The following is a 17748-nucleotide window of genomic DNA, read 5'->3' as shown; positions in this document are numbered from 1 at the left end:
AGAGAGGTCAGCAGTTGACCACTGAAATGTGTATCCAAGCTCCACAGTTACCTTGTCTGGGGCAGCACATGGCTCCTTTCATCTAGTTTTCAACAGCAAGTTCCACATAATAGCAGTGACAGACAGCAGTGCTCTCCTCCCTTGTGATCCATTGTAGATTGTCAGTTGCGTATGCGCTCAAAATTAAAGGCAGCAACAGTGTAGAAATTGGGAGCGTTGTTTTTCTCACCTTGTTGTGTAAAGAATTCCTACTCAGAAGCACACTGTGAGGCTTCAAGAACATATATGTAGTGTTCTGAACAGGAAAGCATCTGTAAATTGTGTGTTTATTGTACTTAATAGGTGTTAATTAGGATTCTGTTTATAAGCAAATTTTGTCTTATGGTTAGCTATATGCCAAGCCAAAACCTTGGCAAAAGAAAAGAGATCTGATACTTCATTGAAAGTCAGCCTATTTATAAGCATGCCTGTGTGTTATGTGGTCTCTTCCTTAAGGATATTTACTCTTCTTAAGTCCTTCTTCATCATCCCCTGGGTTTGACAGCAAAATTGGTTTCACGGTGGTTTAATTATGCTGCTAGAAATAAGAGGTTCCTCTTTCCAGTGGGCAATTGGCAGCAGGAACAAATTTATTCTCAGGAGAAATAAATGTTTCTTTTTTTGGATGAACCCAAGGTGAGGGAGTGAATGTGTAGGGAAAGAACTAGTTTCTGTAGCATTGTTCCCTGATGGGAAGGACATCTTTATTCATTGGATGTTCTTTATGCTTTGGAGATTTGGAAGCTCCCCCTTGTAGGTAATAATTTGAGGCTATAGGGGAGTATTGCAAGTCCTTTCTTCTCACTGAGACCATATGAGGTCATTGGGCAGAATCATGCTGAATTTAGTAACAGTGGTGATGCAATAGCTAACCCAGAAACTAGCAGACTCTAGACTTACTGCCTGTGGGCAAAGAACTGGCTGAATTAATTCTGGCTTCTCCTCATTTCCAGCTGCAGCACTGAGTTAAAGAACCTAAAATAGATTACTTCCCTAGAGCCGCATGTGAGTGGTCGTAGCGCTTCACACGCTGCGAGTCTGTGCTGGCACATGTGTGGGATGGAGTTACATGTAAGGTAAACACTGTCTTCAGAAACAGTATGCGTTGTGAAAAAGTATGAAAAGCTGTGAAAGGTGGGAAGGCCCACAGCCAGACATGTTCCTGGGAGTATCCCAGGAGTTGTTTCTGGTTTTACCCTGAAGTTTAGCCAGAGCAGGCAGTGTGAGCCTGTGGCTGTGACACCGAGCAGAGGACTGCAGAGCTCTGAGCGGTGTTTTTGCTTGTTTCCCAGCAGACTTTCAGCAAGACATGTAATCCCTTTCTGTTCCTCATCTTCCCACCTATAACAGAGGGATAAAGCTTCCATTATCTCCAAGCTCCCAGGAGTCTGTTTAGATTGCAAGTTCTTTGAGGAATAGAAAACACCTGGCACAGTAAGGCCCCTTTCTCAAATAGATGCCATTATAATACCTGTAATCAGGAGCATCGTTCCCCTGCCGAGCAGATATCTCCAAGCTTGAGAGTTTCCGGACTGTGACCTCTCTCAGGACTGGTTTCTAACAGATGTGCAGACAAGTTTTCCTATCTTCCAGGAGTTTTTGAGAGTCTAAAATTTGCACCTTTATAAAAATTTCATTTTTATTTTGATTTTTTTTAAATTTTCTGTGTAAATTCCTTAAGGTTTCAGTTGAACAAGTATTTCAATTTTAAAAATTTATTAAATTTTAATTAAAATATTAGTTTTCAACAGCCATCTCAATTTTTTTAATTTTATTTTGCTCTTGGAAATATTTCAAGCTGGGAGCTGATCCAAAGATGACCTTTCCCCACAGACAGTTTCAACAAATCAATATTTTTCCAGTGAAAAATATCTATCATTGGAAAATCCTTACTAGCACTTTTTGAATGCTGTAGGGAAGACTTTGCAGGCAGAGACCTGCCTTCTAAAAACTGGTTGCTGAATTTACAATTAGCAGTAATGCAGCTCTTTTGATGGCTTCTTCTATATCAGTGTAAGCTCTGAACTGTCACTCGTACACAAGCAACTTCCTTTCAAGTCCTGCCATTTCTCACTTTGATACTTCCCCACAAAGCTGGCTATTTAACTATTAAAAAGTCAGTCACCGCAACTGGTTAGCTATAGGACTGTTTAATGGGGATTTTTGTTTGGGTTTCTACTGGAGCTGAGGAGGATATATGATCTCTTTTGAAATGAGCTATTAACATGATAAAACATCTTGGGAACATACAATACCAAAGCTGATGGTTTAATCTTCGCTGGGGTATCCGAATGCTGTATTAAATACAGGGGACTGCGCTAATGAGTGTTTGAGCTTTGTAGTGGTATGGCACTAGAACACAGAGCTGAAGCGCAGTTACCAGATTTGTCTGTAACTGTTTCCTGAAATATGCTTTGCATTTAGTGTTCGGAATCAAACACAGGGATACTATAAAAATCCTGTGTTTTCCATACCTCAGAGATGGGAATTTTCAGGAAGGTTGGTGGTGCTAAGAGAGATTTTTCCTTTATTTGTCTCCTATAAATATAGGTGTGTGTGTATACATGTATATATATGCACAAACAGGTACATATATATATATACACACACACGTGTGTGTGAATATTTGCACCAGTTGTATCCAAGGGCTGTAGTTCTGCTGGTACAGACACACCTGTTTGAGGTTATCGGTGCCCATTGCTTCCCCCAGGCCATGGCTCAGACCTGGGCACATTAGCTGGGTTTATCACCTTCCACCTTCTTGTTGGCTATGGATGAATTCTGGCTGGCAACCAAAATTTTACAAAAAGTTGCTTCATTTTTATGACTTTCTGTTTCTACCTCCACCCCCCTTCCTCCTCCCAGTTTTACATCAAAGATGGGAATTTAACCCTAATTTACATGCAGCTTGTGATCCAGGGGCTTGAAGCTGAAGCTTAACAAATACCAGCCTTGCAAAATGCCAAGCTATTTAGCAATGATGCTTATATGTGTCTAAGACAACTTCTTTAGGGATGTAGTGAATTCCATTACATCTTCAGCCAGGGTGCCTTTCTGACAGAAAGCAGAAGCAAAGAGTTTCCTTCTGGAACCACGGGGCAAAATTTCTGCCTGGGTCATTCAAGAGATCAGACTGGAGGGTTTATCATCAGATTCTGCTCTGAAGCTTTGTGGTTATGTGTGAGAGGGGCTGAAACCTAGAAAAGTGGAAATACATGCTATCTGCACCCTTCATCTCTGAAGCTTCCCTTCATTTTACATAGTAGTATTCCCCAACCACAATTTGAAAGGAGGCATTGCTGATAGTACTTTCACAAGACCACTGTCCACAATAATCCAGGGAGAAGAGACAGTCCAGATTGTCAATTAATTCCTGACCTTGGCTTAACAGTAACAACTTCTAGCTTTACAACTAGGAAAACAAGCATCCTCTCAGAGCTCTAAGTTTGGCATTTGGTGAAAAGCTTTTTCAGTTTAAATGGTTTATTGCCTAGATCAGTGTTCTTTCTATAACACTTGTGGACAGTTAATTGATGTACTTTTTGATTTTAGTCCTCTCCAAGGAAGGTGAGGTTTTGAGAATCTGGGAGTTGGGGTGTGGAACAATTAATTTCTCAGTAAGCTCTGAAATCTCTGGCTTGACAATTCTTCTGCCTCAATATACCTCTCTGTAAAACAGTATGTGATGTCCTTATGGCTAATTGGTGCTTAAGTGCTGTCAGAGCTGTGGGTAAACTGCTAATTTGTCACAGTCATTTAGTCAAAATTTCTAAAGTCTGATATTTTCCCATATGCTCTATTAGTTCAGGGAAAATGTCTTGAAAATTCATTGATTTAGGCTTCCCTGATGTATTTGCTGTTGTTTCTTTGTTTGATGATGACATTTTGTGTTGCGGTTGATACAGATGTTGCTGAATTGTGCCATCTGCTTCTAGTTTTTGTGAATGTTCTTTTGGTTTAAATAGCACAAAATCCTCTTTCCAGAAAGAAATGTAGAAATAAAACAGCATGCAGATACTGCTGCGATGACTATTTTGTTTCAGTGTGTTCTACATCATCACTCTTGGTATTGGGATTTATCTCGTCTGCACCCTCTGCCATACAGATCTATTTTATATAGACACACCAACATGCATGTACACAAAACACACATGCACCCACAGTCTCTTACATTACATTGTGAAAGAACCATAAGGTTGAAGCGTGTTGACTCAACTGTTTAATGAGGTGCAATAAATCTTGACAAGACCAGCTGGCACTTGAGTCAGGCTTCTCATCTTTTTACCATTACATTGAAACGTGAACAATAGTGGAAAGAAATGTAACTCTTCTTTTTCTTTTTTTGGTACTCAGATCTGTAGCACTGTATTGAAATCATCCACTTTCATGGAATGCAAAGCACGGTGGATGCTGTGGAAAATCTTAACGATGTAAAGGCCCCTTTTCCTGGTTCTTTTTCTCAAATTCTGAAAATGTTATTGATCTGACAGATCACGCAAGTGTGGTCAGCATTAATATTCCTGCAACACACAGCTGAGCAGAGCAGCAATGTTGAGTAATGATACCCAGAATGTGTTTCAAGTCTGGTAGCGAGATGTGCTGTACCTCTTGCTGCTCTTACCCTCACATTTCTCTTTTCACCTTCTCTAGCATGTTGGCCTCTAGCAGCTACTACTCACCACCAGACCTTTACTAACTTTGCCCCTGCTTGTCACCAAGCTCCTTCTCTGCTGCATGGCACACCACGAAATCCTTTCCTTTTCTCATTCTGCCTTAAGATCATCTTCTCTCAAGGGGCGTTGCTGGCTGATTATAGCTACCACCAGATCCAGCAGGACTGATTGCATTTCATCATGCTTAGTTACTGGAGTATCTTTTAAAAAAATACAGGTAATTAAGCAGCTTGGACATCTAAGCATGTGGCATGGTTCTAAAGCACCCATCTTGGTCTCTGATATATGATTCTTTTTTAGTAGACTAGATTTATTCTTGTGAAAAGAAACCTATTTAAATAACGCACTTCTTGTTTTGGGTGGGTTTTATTCCTGACAATGGCATCCATCAATCTCTTTTATGTTCCCAGCCCCACCACTTAATGCCAATCTATCCTTAAAAAATAATTGCTCCCAAACCAACTAGATGCCTCCAGATTCACTTGAGAAAGACTGCCTGAGCTTTGCAGTGTATCCCATAATGATAGCTGACATCTCCAAAAGTAATAACTGCACCTCGTTGCTTTGTGATTACAGCATTTGATGTGTGCTGGGCTCTGGTGCCTGGTGGAAGGAGATACGTCCTGTAAAACAAAGTTGGACCCCCCTCTGGATGGCACTGAATGTGGCGCAGACAAGGTAATCAAAATGCTCAGTAGCAGTCAGTTTCTTTTTTCCAGCATTGTCTGTGGAATAATATTTCCAAGATGTTCAGTATTTACCATAAAGTCATATTTTTTTACTGATTCTGTTACAGAAACTGCTCAATTAACAGCCAGATTTGGTTAAGTCTTTCTGATTTTATGTTATGTGTATTCCAGTAGCCTCTGGAGACCTCAGTAGTCAAGTTCTTGTGGTGTAGGCACAAACACTGCAGGAAAACCCCATGTCTCACTGCTAAGTGCAGAGACTGAGTTCCCTGTGAGTCATGTTAGGTGGTAGCTCACTCCTGTCACTTCTGTTCATTGCTGTCAGTGGTGCTTCATGAGTGAGGTGTTTTTTCAGCGTAACCTAAGGTAGTAGTGTTCTTGGCTATATTTGAGGTAGAGAGTGTGGAGAGCATTTAGGCTGACATTTGGGGAGTGGAGAAAGATGGGGAAAGAAAAAGACGCTACTTAAAACCTTCATAGTTTCTAAAAGTAGCTCGAAATGGTCAAATTCAGTGATGTTCCGTTATTTTTGAAGTATCATTTGTGGTTACTGTTATGTATATACATACTCAGATGACTAAGGCATGTATGGACTTCCCAGAATCCAGGTCAATGTAGAAAATCATTGCAAGAAACACAAAATAAACTCTCAGATTGGTGGATCTCCCTCCAGTGAAAAACATCATTCTAGTAACTGGCTTCAATGCCGTAAAGGTGGGAGTTACTGAGGCTGAGCTGCTGCCTCCCAGCTGACCTACTGTGCTGAGAAGTTGACTTAAGTGAACGTGTTTAACCTCCGAGATGGGCTGTGATAGGTAGTATGTGGTTCATAAACCTATGTGGTTGATTCTCCCAGTGTGGCTGATAACTTGTTAGGCTACAAAAGAACTTGACTGGTTTGGTAACTGCCAACTGGTTTTGGATTCTGATATTTTTGTATGTTGTATGGTTGGGGAGGTAAGAAAGAGTAAAATTTAAAAGTTTGTCACTAAAAGATTAGAGACCTTATCTTTGCTTGCAAATAAAGATCAACAACGACAAGAAAAGCTGGCTCCTGGAAAGCATGACTAGGAAGCTGAGACAAAAGATTTTTACATATATGTTTTTCTAACTACAGAGTCCTGGTGATTCTTTCATAAGACTCCTTAGCAGTGCTTACTGTATCATATCCTGGACAGAGCAGTAGAATAGTCCAAGTTTACTGCTTGGTCACACAGCCTAATAGGATCAAAGGTTGTTTGGGGCTTTAGCCAAGTTAGGTCCAAAATACCTCAATTATTTTGTACATACTGTGAATACTGCTGATGAAGACATAGCTTTGGGGTGTAATTTCTTGGACTCGGTTTCTGTGAAGAGGGTAGCTTTAAGTCTTAGTACTTAGATAATTATCTGCTTTATAAATCAAGGGGCTCAATTCTGTCATCTTTTTTAATGACAGAACTCCCTTCAGGGGTTCATTGAGGGTGACACTTAAATTTCTATGTTTCACCTCCTCCCTTTCTCCTCCTCCCACCTCGATCTCACTGAGGCCTTGAATCTCTAGAAGCATAAACATGGACTAGTTGTAATCTCTCAGATATCCTTTTAAGTCCACCCATGCAGGAATGTTTGCAAGATCGGGGCTTCTTTTTGCATTTCAGTGGTGCCGAGCTGGGGAGTGTGTCAGTAAAACTCCCATCCCTGAGCATGTTGATGGAGACTGGAGCATGTGGAGTCAGTGGAGCATGTGCAGCCGGACGTGTGGCACAGGAGTGCGATTCAGACAGCGGAAATGCGACAATCCCCCGTGAGTCTTCACATCATGTTTCTTTTTGCATGTAGCACTTAGACAATCCTTGCTGCAAGAGTGCAGGGAAGAAATGGGTACCAGAGCTGTGGAGAGGACATGAGAGATTTGTTCACTCCAGCAAGGACCAGGTGAAAATCCTGGAGTGACTCAGTCGGTTCTGTGGAAATGGCTTGAAGCGTTGCCATTGGAAGTGGCCCATTGCAATTATTCAAACATAGATATAATGTAATTAAAGACGTGTAGTTTTGCAGAAAAAATGATTCTGTGTTTCCTGTCCAGCACTGCAGTGAATGAGGAGCAGTTGATCTGGATCTACAGACCAAACTGAGCCAATATGTCTTAGAGATCAGTTTTACAGGGAGTGCTGGCTCTGGGCTGACGGTGGTCATAGTGTCATATAGCTGTGTTGGTAAAGCACCTTGAGATATTCTGTACATCAGGATGTACCGCATATGGAAAGGAAATTTTTCCCGCACACAGAGTGCAGTGGGTGCTGTTGAGCTCTTGCACAGTGACTACAAATAACCCTATGCTTTCTGCTTGAGCTTGCATTTTTTTCCGATTCAGGAAGAAATGTAAGTGATGTTATCTCCCATGTACCATCCTTCATCCCTCAGGTCAATTGAGGCACATCTGGAAGTCTTTTCTTCTTATGGGAGGCCTGAATAGGTTCGCCCAGTGGCCGTTTAACTGACCACCCCTATTTGTGTGCATCGTAACTTCCGAGATGAATGAGGGTGCTCACAATCTTGAGAGGAGCCCTCCAAGTTGTGTATCTCTAACTTTATTCATATTTTAAGGTTTTTTCCACAGACAAAGCACAGGAAACTTTTCTTTTTAAATAGGGCTGAAATTTTGGCTAGCAACGTAATCACTTTGAAGACACGTCTATATGATGCATAGGCATACACTGACTGCTGCTGAGCTGTATTCATGTGAAAGGGATATTTTTGTTTATTCCTCTCCTTAAATAACACTGAACTGCAATTGCATGTCTATAATGTCCAGGCTTGATTTTTACCAGCTCATTTTCCTGAACAAGGGACTGAGCTGGTTTCTTTGCTGTCAGCTACAAAAAGTCTCTTTAACCACAGTGCTGACCAAACCTAAATCCATTCATCATCGTTCCTTAAATTACAGGAAATGCTTCCTCTAAGATTGCACACTGATTTTAAAATTCTCTTGCTCATATACATTCTTGGCTGGGGATGTACACGTGATCTTCTTTTGCTTCAAATTCCTGGCATCAGCCCACTTCTTCTGCAGCTGGTTTATTCACTGTCCAAAAATATTGGCTAAGGGATTTATCTTTTATTTTATATATATTTGGTCTTGGGATTTTTATTTTTTTTTAAACTGGAATCTCTACTCCTGCCAGCTGACTTTTGAGCCTGTGGGACTATCAATATTTTTAAACCAGTTGCTTCACTGTTTGATTTGGTTTTTCCTCTCTGTAATTTCTGTGAGTATTTGCATGCATTGCCTCCAAATGATTGTAAGGCAGTGTGTCATCATCCAATTTGCACATGCAGACCTTAGAGTTGTACTGCCATGTGTTCTTGTCTAGGCTTTGGACTGTTGTCGAACAGTGGGATTGAAGAGAAAACCACTGGCTTAAACAGAACATCAGAATGAGATCTCCACCCCTTCTCCAGTCCCCTCTTGTCATGTAAAAGGGTTGCAATAGTATAAATGGGCTTTGATTTCTTCAGTTCTATTAGTGACTGGATTCCCTTGGCACAAATACGGTGGAAGATGGCTGTGAAGTTGTCTACCAGGAGATCTCGCACAGTCACTGTTTCAGGCATGTGTCAGGGTGGACTTGAATTATACTGTTTATTGGAAATCCCAGGCAGTGCTAGAGCCCACATTATACAGGGCTTGGGACCTGGGATTACAGGGATCTTTCCCTTCAGATTCTTTTGCAGAATCTGATATAAATGATGCCCAAAGTCTTGGCCTCAGCATTTGGGGAGGTGGAAGGGACACGAGGATGAAGCCACCAACACAGAGTGAAGCAGGAAAAGAAAGGCATATGAACAAATGCTAGGTAACTGTTTGTGGGAGACCGGAGGGAGTGACTGTCATTGTTTTTCTTCATCTTGCATGATGAAAACACTCGATATCCTGTTTAAATGAGCCAAGAGGCCTGTAACACTGAAATACTACTACACAGGTCAGTTAAGTAAAAGATTACTGTCAGTAATTCTGCATTCCCTACCCAAGCAGTAACTGAAGTAGAACATAATCAGCCTAGAGCGCTATATCTTGTCCATTTCTTTGACTGCCTGTTCATGTCTGTTTATCTGCTTCTTCCTGAACCCCTTGAATAGATGCTGTATATTCTACTAGTGTTTTACTAGAGTTAATCAAGTAGAAAACAGCAACATACTACCAAATAAAGTATGATGCTATTGGACAGAGGGGAACTGAGTTGGGAAGGTCTTGTTGGGTATATTGTTTTTTGTTGGATTACTGGGAGTGGAAACATCCCCCAGTTCTGTAGGATGCTCTGTTGTTTTGTGGCTGATGACATGAGTGCATCCAACTCTTTCGTTTTGGAAGACACTACATCAGGAGGAGGCAGTTCCTTTTATTCCTTAATTAGAAAGGGAAGACAGGTCAGGCTGCTGAAGAGCCGAGCAGAGGAGTGCAGGTCAGAAGGCAGTATATCCCTGTAACTCCCACTGACTGGGAGTGGCAGGTGCTCAGGAATTCTGTCTCCTGATGGATTGCTATTACTTTATTATTGCTAGTGACCATTATTACCAATAGCAAGAGCTGCTTGCTTCCAGTCTGCCTTGGCAAACTTATAGAAAGTCCCTCACAACTTAATGACATGTTAAGATTAAAGCCAAGGTGACTGCTGATGAACACAGCAAATAGTAGTCCTACTGTGTCTCCTGTTCCATGGTCATCATCTTGATACTCTATTCTTGAGAGAGAGCTGTCACTCTTTGGGTATACTGACTGCTTTCTTTGTGAGGTTTGGTTTGTTTTTTCCTGTGTATGTGCACACAAACATGCACAGAGTCACTTACGTTCAATGGCTACATCTCTTGCTTTAGCAGGAGATGGTGCTGAAACCAAAGTTCATGTATCTGTCTTTACATGAGTGCAGGGGACTGAGTGTCTCTCTCATCCAGTCTAAGGCAGCAGACACAATCCTCCCAGATGTCTGCATCAGTCTCAGCACATCTGCTGCCTTGTATGTCTCTGCGGCAGAAAAGAGGTGTTAGCAGTGCAAGCAGGCGTTTGCGCAGGCTGTTCTTTTGGTGACTCTCTGTGATGTTACAGTGTCATTGGAGACCAGCATTTCCATTTAAAAAAAAACCCAAAAACCAACACACACAACACTTTTTCTCGGATTTATGGAGCTACCGTGAAAATTTGATCTAGGCTGAAATTTGGCATAAAGCTCTTCTATGCAGAATCAAATGTTTCTGTTGCACCGAATGCTGAATTCATCAGGTCCAGCACAGCTAGGAAGTCAAAGACGTAGTCCTATAGCCAGCGTGTAAATGAACAGGGCAACTCTTGCTAGGACTACTGACACAAATAAATGATATACGATGAGGGCCTTGGTTTCTAATTAGGTGGGTGATATAACCTGATGTTCATTGCTCTTCTGGGAGGGAGGGGGGAAGAAGCTTTTGGAATGCACTGCCATACTGCTAAAAACTGGAATTTGGCTGGAGTCGCTTTTTATAGCCATCTGTTAAAGAAAAGTCAGAACATGACTTTATCCGTCTTTGCTGGTTACAGCTGGGGAGATAGGTATGTGACAAATTCAGGAGAGTATCAGCAAGTGGCTGAAGAAATTATCTGTTAGGATGGCCAAGGATTTTGCTTACTTGGGGTGTTTTGTTTTGTTTTGTTTTGTTTTGCAGAGAAAATATAGGCTATTGTTGAGAGTTTGAGTTTTCCGTCTTCTCTGGGGAATCATAAATAAGAATAAATAGATTTTGCAGGTGCTTAATCCTGATGTTGGATTAGTGGCCTTTCCTGCATGTTTAAAAACCAAATGTGTAAAATGGTGTGGTTTTCATAGATGGAGATTATCTGCTGCACAGATTTGTTTCTGGACACCCTACTTATGGTACAGGTTATAGCTCATTCTATGTTATTTTAGTTTCAGACTGCTGAAAACAGAACCTTAGAGGACATGTGCTGAAGAGGCATTTGCAGTGTCCCCATTGTTAAGAGTGTTTGAGGCAGGGGGCAAGGCAAATGGTGGAAAGAGGTGAAACATTCCGGGTTGCCTGCCTCTGCCTTGGGTATTAGGTGTGATCCTGGGCACAGTAACATCACCGTGGTGCCTCTAGGTTCCCCATTAAGAATATAAATACTTAACTTTGGTATTTGTGATGGAACCACAAATTATCTCCTGAACTGCCTGACTATGAAACTATAAATAATACTTAGATGTTAGGTGTCATGCTCAGTGCACCTTCCAAAGCCTAACCTTCACATGTCACCATCAGTTAAGAAACTTGTCCCAAGTCATAGGAAAAGTTAGTCAGAGCTCAGGCCTGATGTCATGGCAGAACCCAAAGTTTTACCCCCACACACACCTTCTCTCCCCTCTTTCTCAGTCTTTCGCCTGCTCCATCTGAAAACAGGTTAGGACAGGAATGAATTGCTGTTGAAGTCAAAGAAGAACTGTAGGTCAGCAGTGTAAAATTAGTCACATGCCTTGGTTTGTGACCAGAATAGAAACAGTTAAACACTGTCTTCTAAGAAGGCTGCTTGGTGTCCACAGGTGAATAGCATTACCTCTTAGCAGAGGTGTGCAATGTGTGGGCAGCCCCTAGTTACTGATCTGTGTATGGGATACTACAAAAGAACATCCTTCTGAAGTACTCCAGAGCATCTGTTATGATAAGCCAATTATAGATCCAGAATGGAGCTTGAATAATTTTCTGTCAGAGCAACTGAGAGCAGGATTTGACCTCCAGAAAGGAACATCTGAGAGGAAGGATCCTTCTGGCTCTTTCAAGAGTTGCCTTGGACATGGAAACTTAGGCGAAGGTGTGCCTGTGAGTAGCTGTGCTGTTTCTGCTGACCCTGGTTTGTCTTTCCTGCCATAGCCCGGGGCCAGGCGGGAAGAACTGTCGTGGAGCCAGCGTAGAGCACACTGCGTGTGAGAACTTACCCTGCCCTAAAGGTGTGCCAAGCTTTAGGGACCAACAGTGCCAGGCCCATGACAGATACACCAACAAGAAAAAAAGCCTCCTGACAGCTGTCATCATTGATGGTAAGTTTTTCCATCTTCCTCTGTAATTCCTTGCTGTTCTTTCATTGTAGCTTCTCAATCCATCTTGATTTCATCTGCAGGACTCCGGTTTGTTTGTGAGAAGGCTACAGTATGTTCCCCTTAGCTACAACTGAAAGACTGATTACGATTAGTTGTTCTTGGTGCTGCCCTTCTGTTCTTTTAGCCTTCTTAACAGAAAATACAGAGCTGTCAGTTCTTTACTCATCTTTTTGTAATGCTGGGGAAGAGGTGCCTTGATTCGCAATCTGAATAGGTATGTATTTGGGAATGGGAGTTTAAACATTAGAAAGTACAAATTCATTTGGAACTGAAAAAAAGGATTCCCTGGGACATTTTTAATGTGTGTCAGTTCTGGGCATTTCAGCATGATTGCCTATCCTACTTATATTCCTTTAATGCTTCCTTTGCTGGATCTTGCTGTTCAGCTGCTTTCAACCAGATGTTGGGGGGATATGAAAAAGGATTGTAATAATGTCCTTTCTGCAGGAACAAACATATTTTGCTGCACTCTGCTGAAAAACAGACAAGGCTGGTTTCATTTGTTCATCTTAGCTTGACCAGATGCTAACAGAGGAGGATGGTGTTGAAACTGATACCAGAAGACCAGGCACTGGATAAGCCCTTTCCTGTGCTAGCACTGACAAGTTAGGTCTGACACCAGGACAAGCGTACAGACAGCATTTCAGTCCCCATAGCGGACCCTCCAAGAGCACAATTCCTTCACATGTCCTAGGATACAGGCTGGTTTTGCTTTTTGTTCCCCTCTGCCTTCCTCTCAAATAGTTTTGCTGGATGAATGCACAATGCAGAGCTACTTACCTGACTAGTTTCGGTCACAGAAAACTCTCCCAGCTTTTTCCAGGGGTGAGCTGTTTCATTCCTTTCTCCATTTCCAGTCAGTAACTATGGGTTGCTGAGAGTACGGTAAATAGGAGAGAGAAAAAAACAAACAACGGATGATTCAGTGATCGTGTCTGATCAGTGCTGCCACAATTAGTAGCATATTGTAGTGGGAACTTCATTCAGCCGCAGAAAGGGAATATGACATTTTTTGACCTATTGAAGACTGAACAAGCTATTGCTAAAAGATAATAGCCAACATCGTTCCCACTATCTAGCAAAGCCTCACTCACCTGAGCTGTGTTGCCCCATTTCCATGAATGCAAATCCTGTTGCAGATCTTGCTGCTGCAGAAAGAGAGGTTGTCCAGAAGTGGTCAGACTAGCGATTTCCTGCACAAGCAGCACTTTCAACAGCTTTCCCAGCTCCTCTGCAAGTGAAATCAAAATCCAGCCTCTGCGAATTTGCTTTGCATCAGACACAAGGCAGGGAGTTTGAACATCCACAGGATACGCTTGTAGTTCCTCTGTCAAGCAAGACAGATGGACAGAGGGCAGCTCAGCTTCACATCTCAGTGTCACTGTTTATTGAAGCATGTTAGAGCACCCATGCAGTTTGCCAGTAGCTTTTTTCAGCATATCAAAGTGCCACACTCAGAAGCATTTAAATAGACACAGAGCCAAACCAACCTTGAGCTAACCTCCACTGTGCTTGAACTCTACTTACATGTATTAGTGAGGTGGGAGCTGATTGCAGATTTTGATTGCATTGGAAACTCAGAAAAGGCCTATGCTGCTTAGCTTAATGTGTTGGCAAACCTTCTCTCTTATGTCTGATGAGTGGAGGTACTTGATGTAGAACAAAACATGTTTCCATTTGAATGTCTCTAGGTTCTTCATTGGATGAAGTCTGTGAGTAGCAGAGTCAGCTCCAAAGGAAAAACATGAAATTGCCTAAATATCTGTTACTTAAATATATGGCAAATGCAGTCAGCAAACCCCGACATCTGCTCTAATGCTGCCAGTTAATAATACAAATCTTTGAAAAAGCTTTTTTTTTTTTTAATTAACTCCTCCATCTAAACACAATAGTAGCTTTTCCAAACTGAGGTCTAAATATATAATATAACAATTGCCATTGGTGCGGGTGAAAAACGCAACTTTTCTCTACTGATGTATTTCAAATGAATTTGGAGGTTCTTTCTCTAGATACTCTAGCAGCATAGTTTCCTGATGGAAAAGTTTGTAGGACCACAAATATCAGTTTAAGGAAATAGTAGGTAATATGTATGCAAGAATGCTTTAAATTTATGTAATCAAGTGTTCTTACTGGCAAACTGATGCAAGAAAGTCAGTCCAAGAGCAGAAATGGACTGGAGTACTTGCTCTTCTTAAATCACTGGCTGTAGCCTGAATTTTGTCTGAGGCACTCACGCAGTGACTTGGTCATTCATATCAGGCTGCTGAACGTTCCCTGTAACAAACATGTTCCACTCACAGACAGATATATAAAACTGTACTGACTAAATAGTTTTCTGTGTTTTAAAAGACCAGTCTCATCAATGTAACCCTTTGAATATTGATATCTTAAAGTGGGCAAATGACAGGCCTAAATTGAAAGGCTCATGTTCCTTCAAAGATGAGAATATCAACAGATACCTTTCCAAAGCCATTTATGTAGAGACTGCATCGCCATTGCACTTGTTTGTGCTGTTCCTAAAGGCAGTTGCTTTTGTATTTCTTTTTCCAGATAAGCCATGTGAGCTCTTCTGCTCTCCACTGGGGAAGGATTCCCCTGTGCTGGTGACAGACAGAGTGCTCGATGGTACTCCATGTGGGCCTTATGAGACCGACCTCTGTGTACATGGCAAGTGCCAGGTGGAGTAACTTTCTCTTGTTTTATTTCTAGTGTTATGTATAGTCTGGGGCAACTGTGTGTATCCTAGAACAGGCATCCCTGTGGGTGGCTGGGAGGCTGTCTCTGAGGGGAGAGGACAACCCTATTTTATAAGACCCATTGTAAGCACTCCACAACCCTGTGTCTTGGTCTGAGAATTAGGATAAATGCCCAAGGTATGAGGAGCAGCTGGGAATGTTCAATGATCACATTTGCTTGTGTGTAGTCATCAAATGGCTTGGGTGGGAAGGGACTTTTGTGAGGGGAGCAAACGGGACTAGAAATCTGGCTTGCTTAACTGCTCCATTTTGGTTATTAGAGGAATCACTGAAAAAACCCACTGATGCTGCAAACTGGATTGTAAATTGTCACTAGCCTGTTACAAGCGTTACATTGCCAGCATCATGATGCTTTTCAGATCTACCTGGTTCCTGTCTAGAAATATTGAGGAAGCTTTTCAATACCACTTGCTCTTTGGCTCCTGCAGCTACATGAGCCAGTAGCTTCCCCTGTGTGATTTTTGTTAACAGTATTGCTAGGTAATGCCCAGGTGAGTTACTGTAGGGGCCCACCAAAACTGTTCAAAGGGCCTGTTTCCCTTGCAGTAGGTTTCCTTCCTCCCACAAACTAGGTTTTAAAGCTCCATGCAATAGAGAGTATAGGTTTAAAGGAGCAGATCCGTGAGCACAACCCAAGCCAGTTTTCTTTTGCCTCTCATCTGCATTGTCTTGCTTGGGTCACATAAAGAGCAAACCAGACAAAATGTAGGGTAGGCTTCCTTCTGCTGTACCGCAGTGGGACAATCAATGTCCCCTTGGTTGTCCCTGGATGGACTGGCCAAACCCTCAAAATGGTTGTTTCCTTCTGTCTCTGGTTAGACAAGAATGGAAATGAAGAGGACTCTGTTCAAGAGTCTTCGGGTTTGATTGTAGACCCATACTAACTGGAGATTTAAGGTTTGGACAAGGGAAAAGAGAGAAGAAAATGTTTATTTAAAGATCATAAATTACAGGAAGTCATTTGGAATGGATGCTTCTAGCAATGTGTTGGAGTTGGATTCAAGTCATTTGTCACGGACACTATGACGGGGCAGACACTTAATGGTTTTTCTTTCTCCTAATTATGTAGCATGTGTTCAAAGTTTGCAGCACACACGTTAGTGATGTGAAAGACAGTTGAGTTGCCTTCTGCAACCTTGCCAGTGCTGGATTCTTCCAGACAGTTCTTCCTCTAAGTTTATCCTTGTCTAGATTTGTATCCTATACTAGGAGTTCTGCTTTTCGGTATTAACCAGAGTACCTTCCTAGCATCACTCTTTACTTCACTCACTTCGTGGAAGATATGCTGATTTGCCCTAGGGGCACAAGGCACACCAAATTCAGCATTATTTCTGATTTCTGTGAGCAGTGATTAAGAACTACCAGTTCTTATTGCTTTGAGACTTCTGGGCAGGGAGATAGATGAACATGGTAATCACCTGGGTATAAGAGAGGCTTTGGGGGAATAATGCAGCTTTACTAATAGCAATGCAAAGAGATAAGTGAAAAATCTTTATCTGGATTGAATTTTGCACTGCTGCAAGGAGACGCTTCCCACTGTTTCCTGCCAAATGCTGCTGAAGAGGCGTGTTTAATTCAGTCCTAATTTATTCAGATGAAGACTGAACAGAGAGTTGCTGGGGAGCCAGCACAGGTTTGATTCTTTATATGCTCTTTAATACAAAGTGCTTTGCATAGAGCCAGGTTCATGGTGCATCACAAGTTACTTAATTTTTCCCTGTTTTCAGCTGTATCTGAATAAACTAAAAAATCCATTAATAACCTTTTATAGTAAGACCAGCTGTGCACCTCCAGCTGTGTGCCATTGACCATTACGCTGGGCTGGCCAGCTTTACTGCTCCAAACGTTCAGATCAGCCACAAATGGTGAATCAGACATTATGGCAACGTACATTTTCTTCTTCCAGTGTGAAGCAGTAGTAAGCTCCGCTCCAAATTAAAACCTTTATGAGCACAGATCTTTGGAGGTACATCATGAAAAGCAAATTGCACTCTTAAGTCGGGGGCAACTGCCTTTAACTGTGCAGAGAGGTGATGACAGCTGCAGAACATTCAGTCCCTTTGCATCTGGCTGAGAGAAAATGCAAAATGATGAATTCAAGCCGAGCAGATTTGAAAGCCTCGTGAACTCATTTATAATACTTTCCTGCCTTATATGCAGTTTAGTGCTGAGAATTGCCATACGTGACTGTGTACCCCATTTGCCACAGATACTTGTCTAACTAGCTGCCTATTAAACCAATTTAATTGGCATATTTATTTAATTACTCTTCTCCTTATTTCTTTACCCAGTGTAGACAAAGCCTGGCAACAAGCATTGCGGGGGGTCTGGAGAAGAGAATAAGTGCTGAAATCAGAGGGTGGTATTACTGTTATTTATTTTCTTGTGTAATATTTCTAGTTAAAGGCTCTCAAAGGCAGGAATGACACATTGCCAATGTAACAGACAAATTAGCAGTAACCATTGCCTCTGAACATCTAGTCCA

At 41.8% G+C, this 17748-nt stretch overlaps 1 protein-coding gene across 2 annotated transcripts in view; it reads left to right on the top strand.

The window, feature by feature from the left end:
* ADAMTS17 (ADAM metallopeptidase with thrombospondin type 1 motif 17) overlaps positions 1-17748 on the top strand; it is a 197388-nt gene that overhangs the window by 106676 nt on the left and 72964 nt on the right. For both annotated transcript variants that reach the window (XM_054837482.1, XM_054837481.1), the window contains exons 11-14: positions 5289-5390; positions 7042-7187; positions 12281-12447; positions 15058-15185. In XM_054837482.1, coding sequence (XP_054693457.1) covers positions 5289-5390; positions 7042-7187; positions 12281-12447; positions 15058-15185 — 543 coding nt within the window. The remainder of the gene's footprint in view (positions 1-5288; positions 5391-7041; positions 7188-12280; positions 12448-15057; positions 15186-17748) is intronic.

This window comes from Grus americana, chromosome 10, assembly GCF_028858705.1.
Source record: "Grus americana isolate bGruAme1 chromosome 10, bGruAme1.mat, whole genome shotgun sequence".
NCBI classification, from domain to species: Eukaryota; Metazoa; Chordata; class Aves; order Gruiformes; family Gruidae; genus Grus; species Grus americana.
This window is presented reverse-complemented; position numbering and strand designations above follow the sequence as displayed.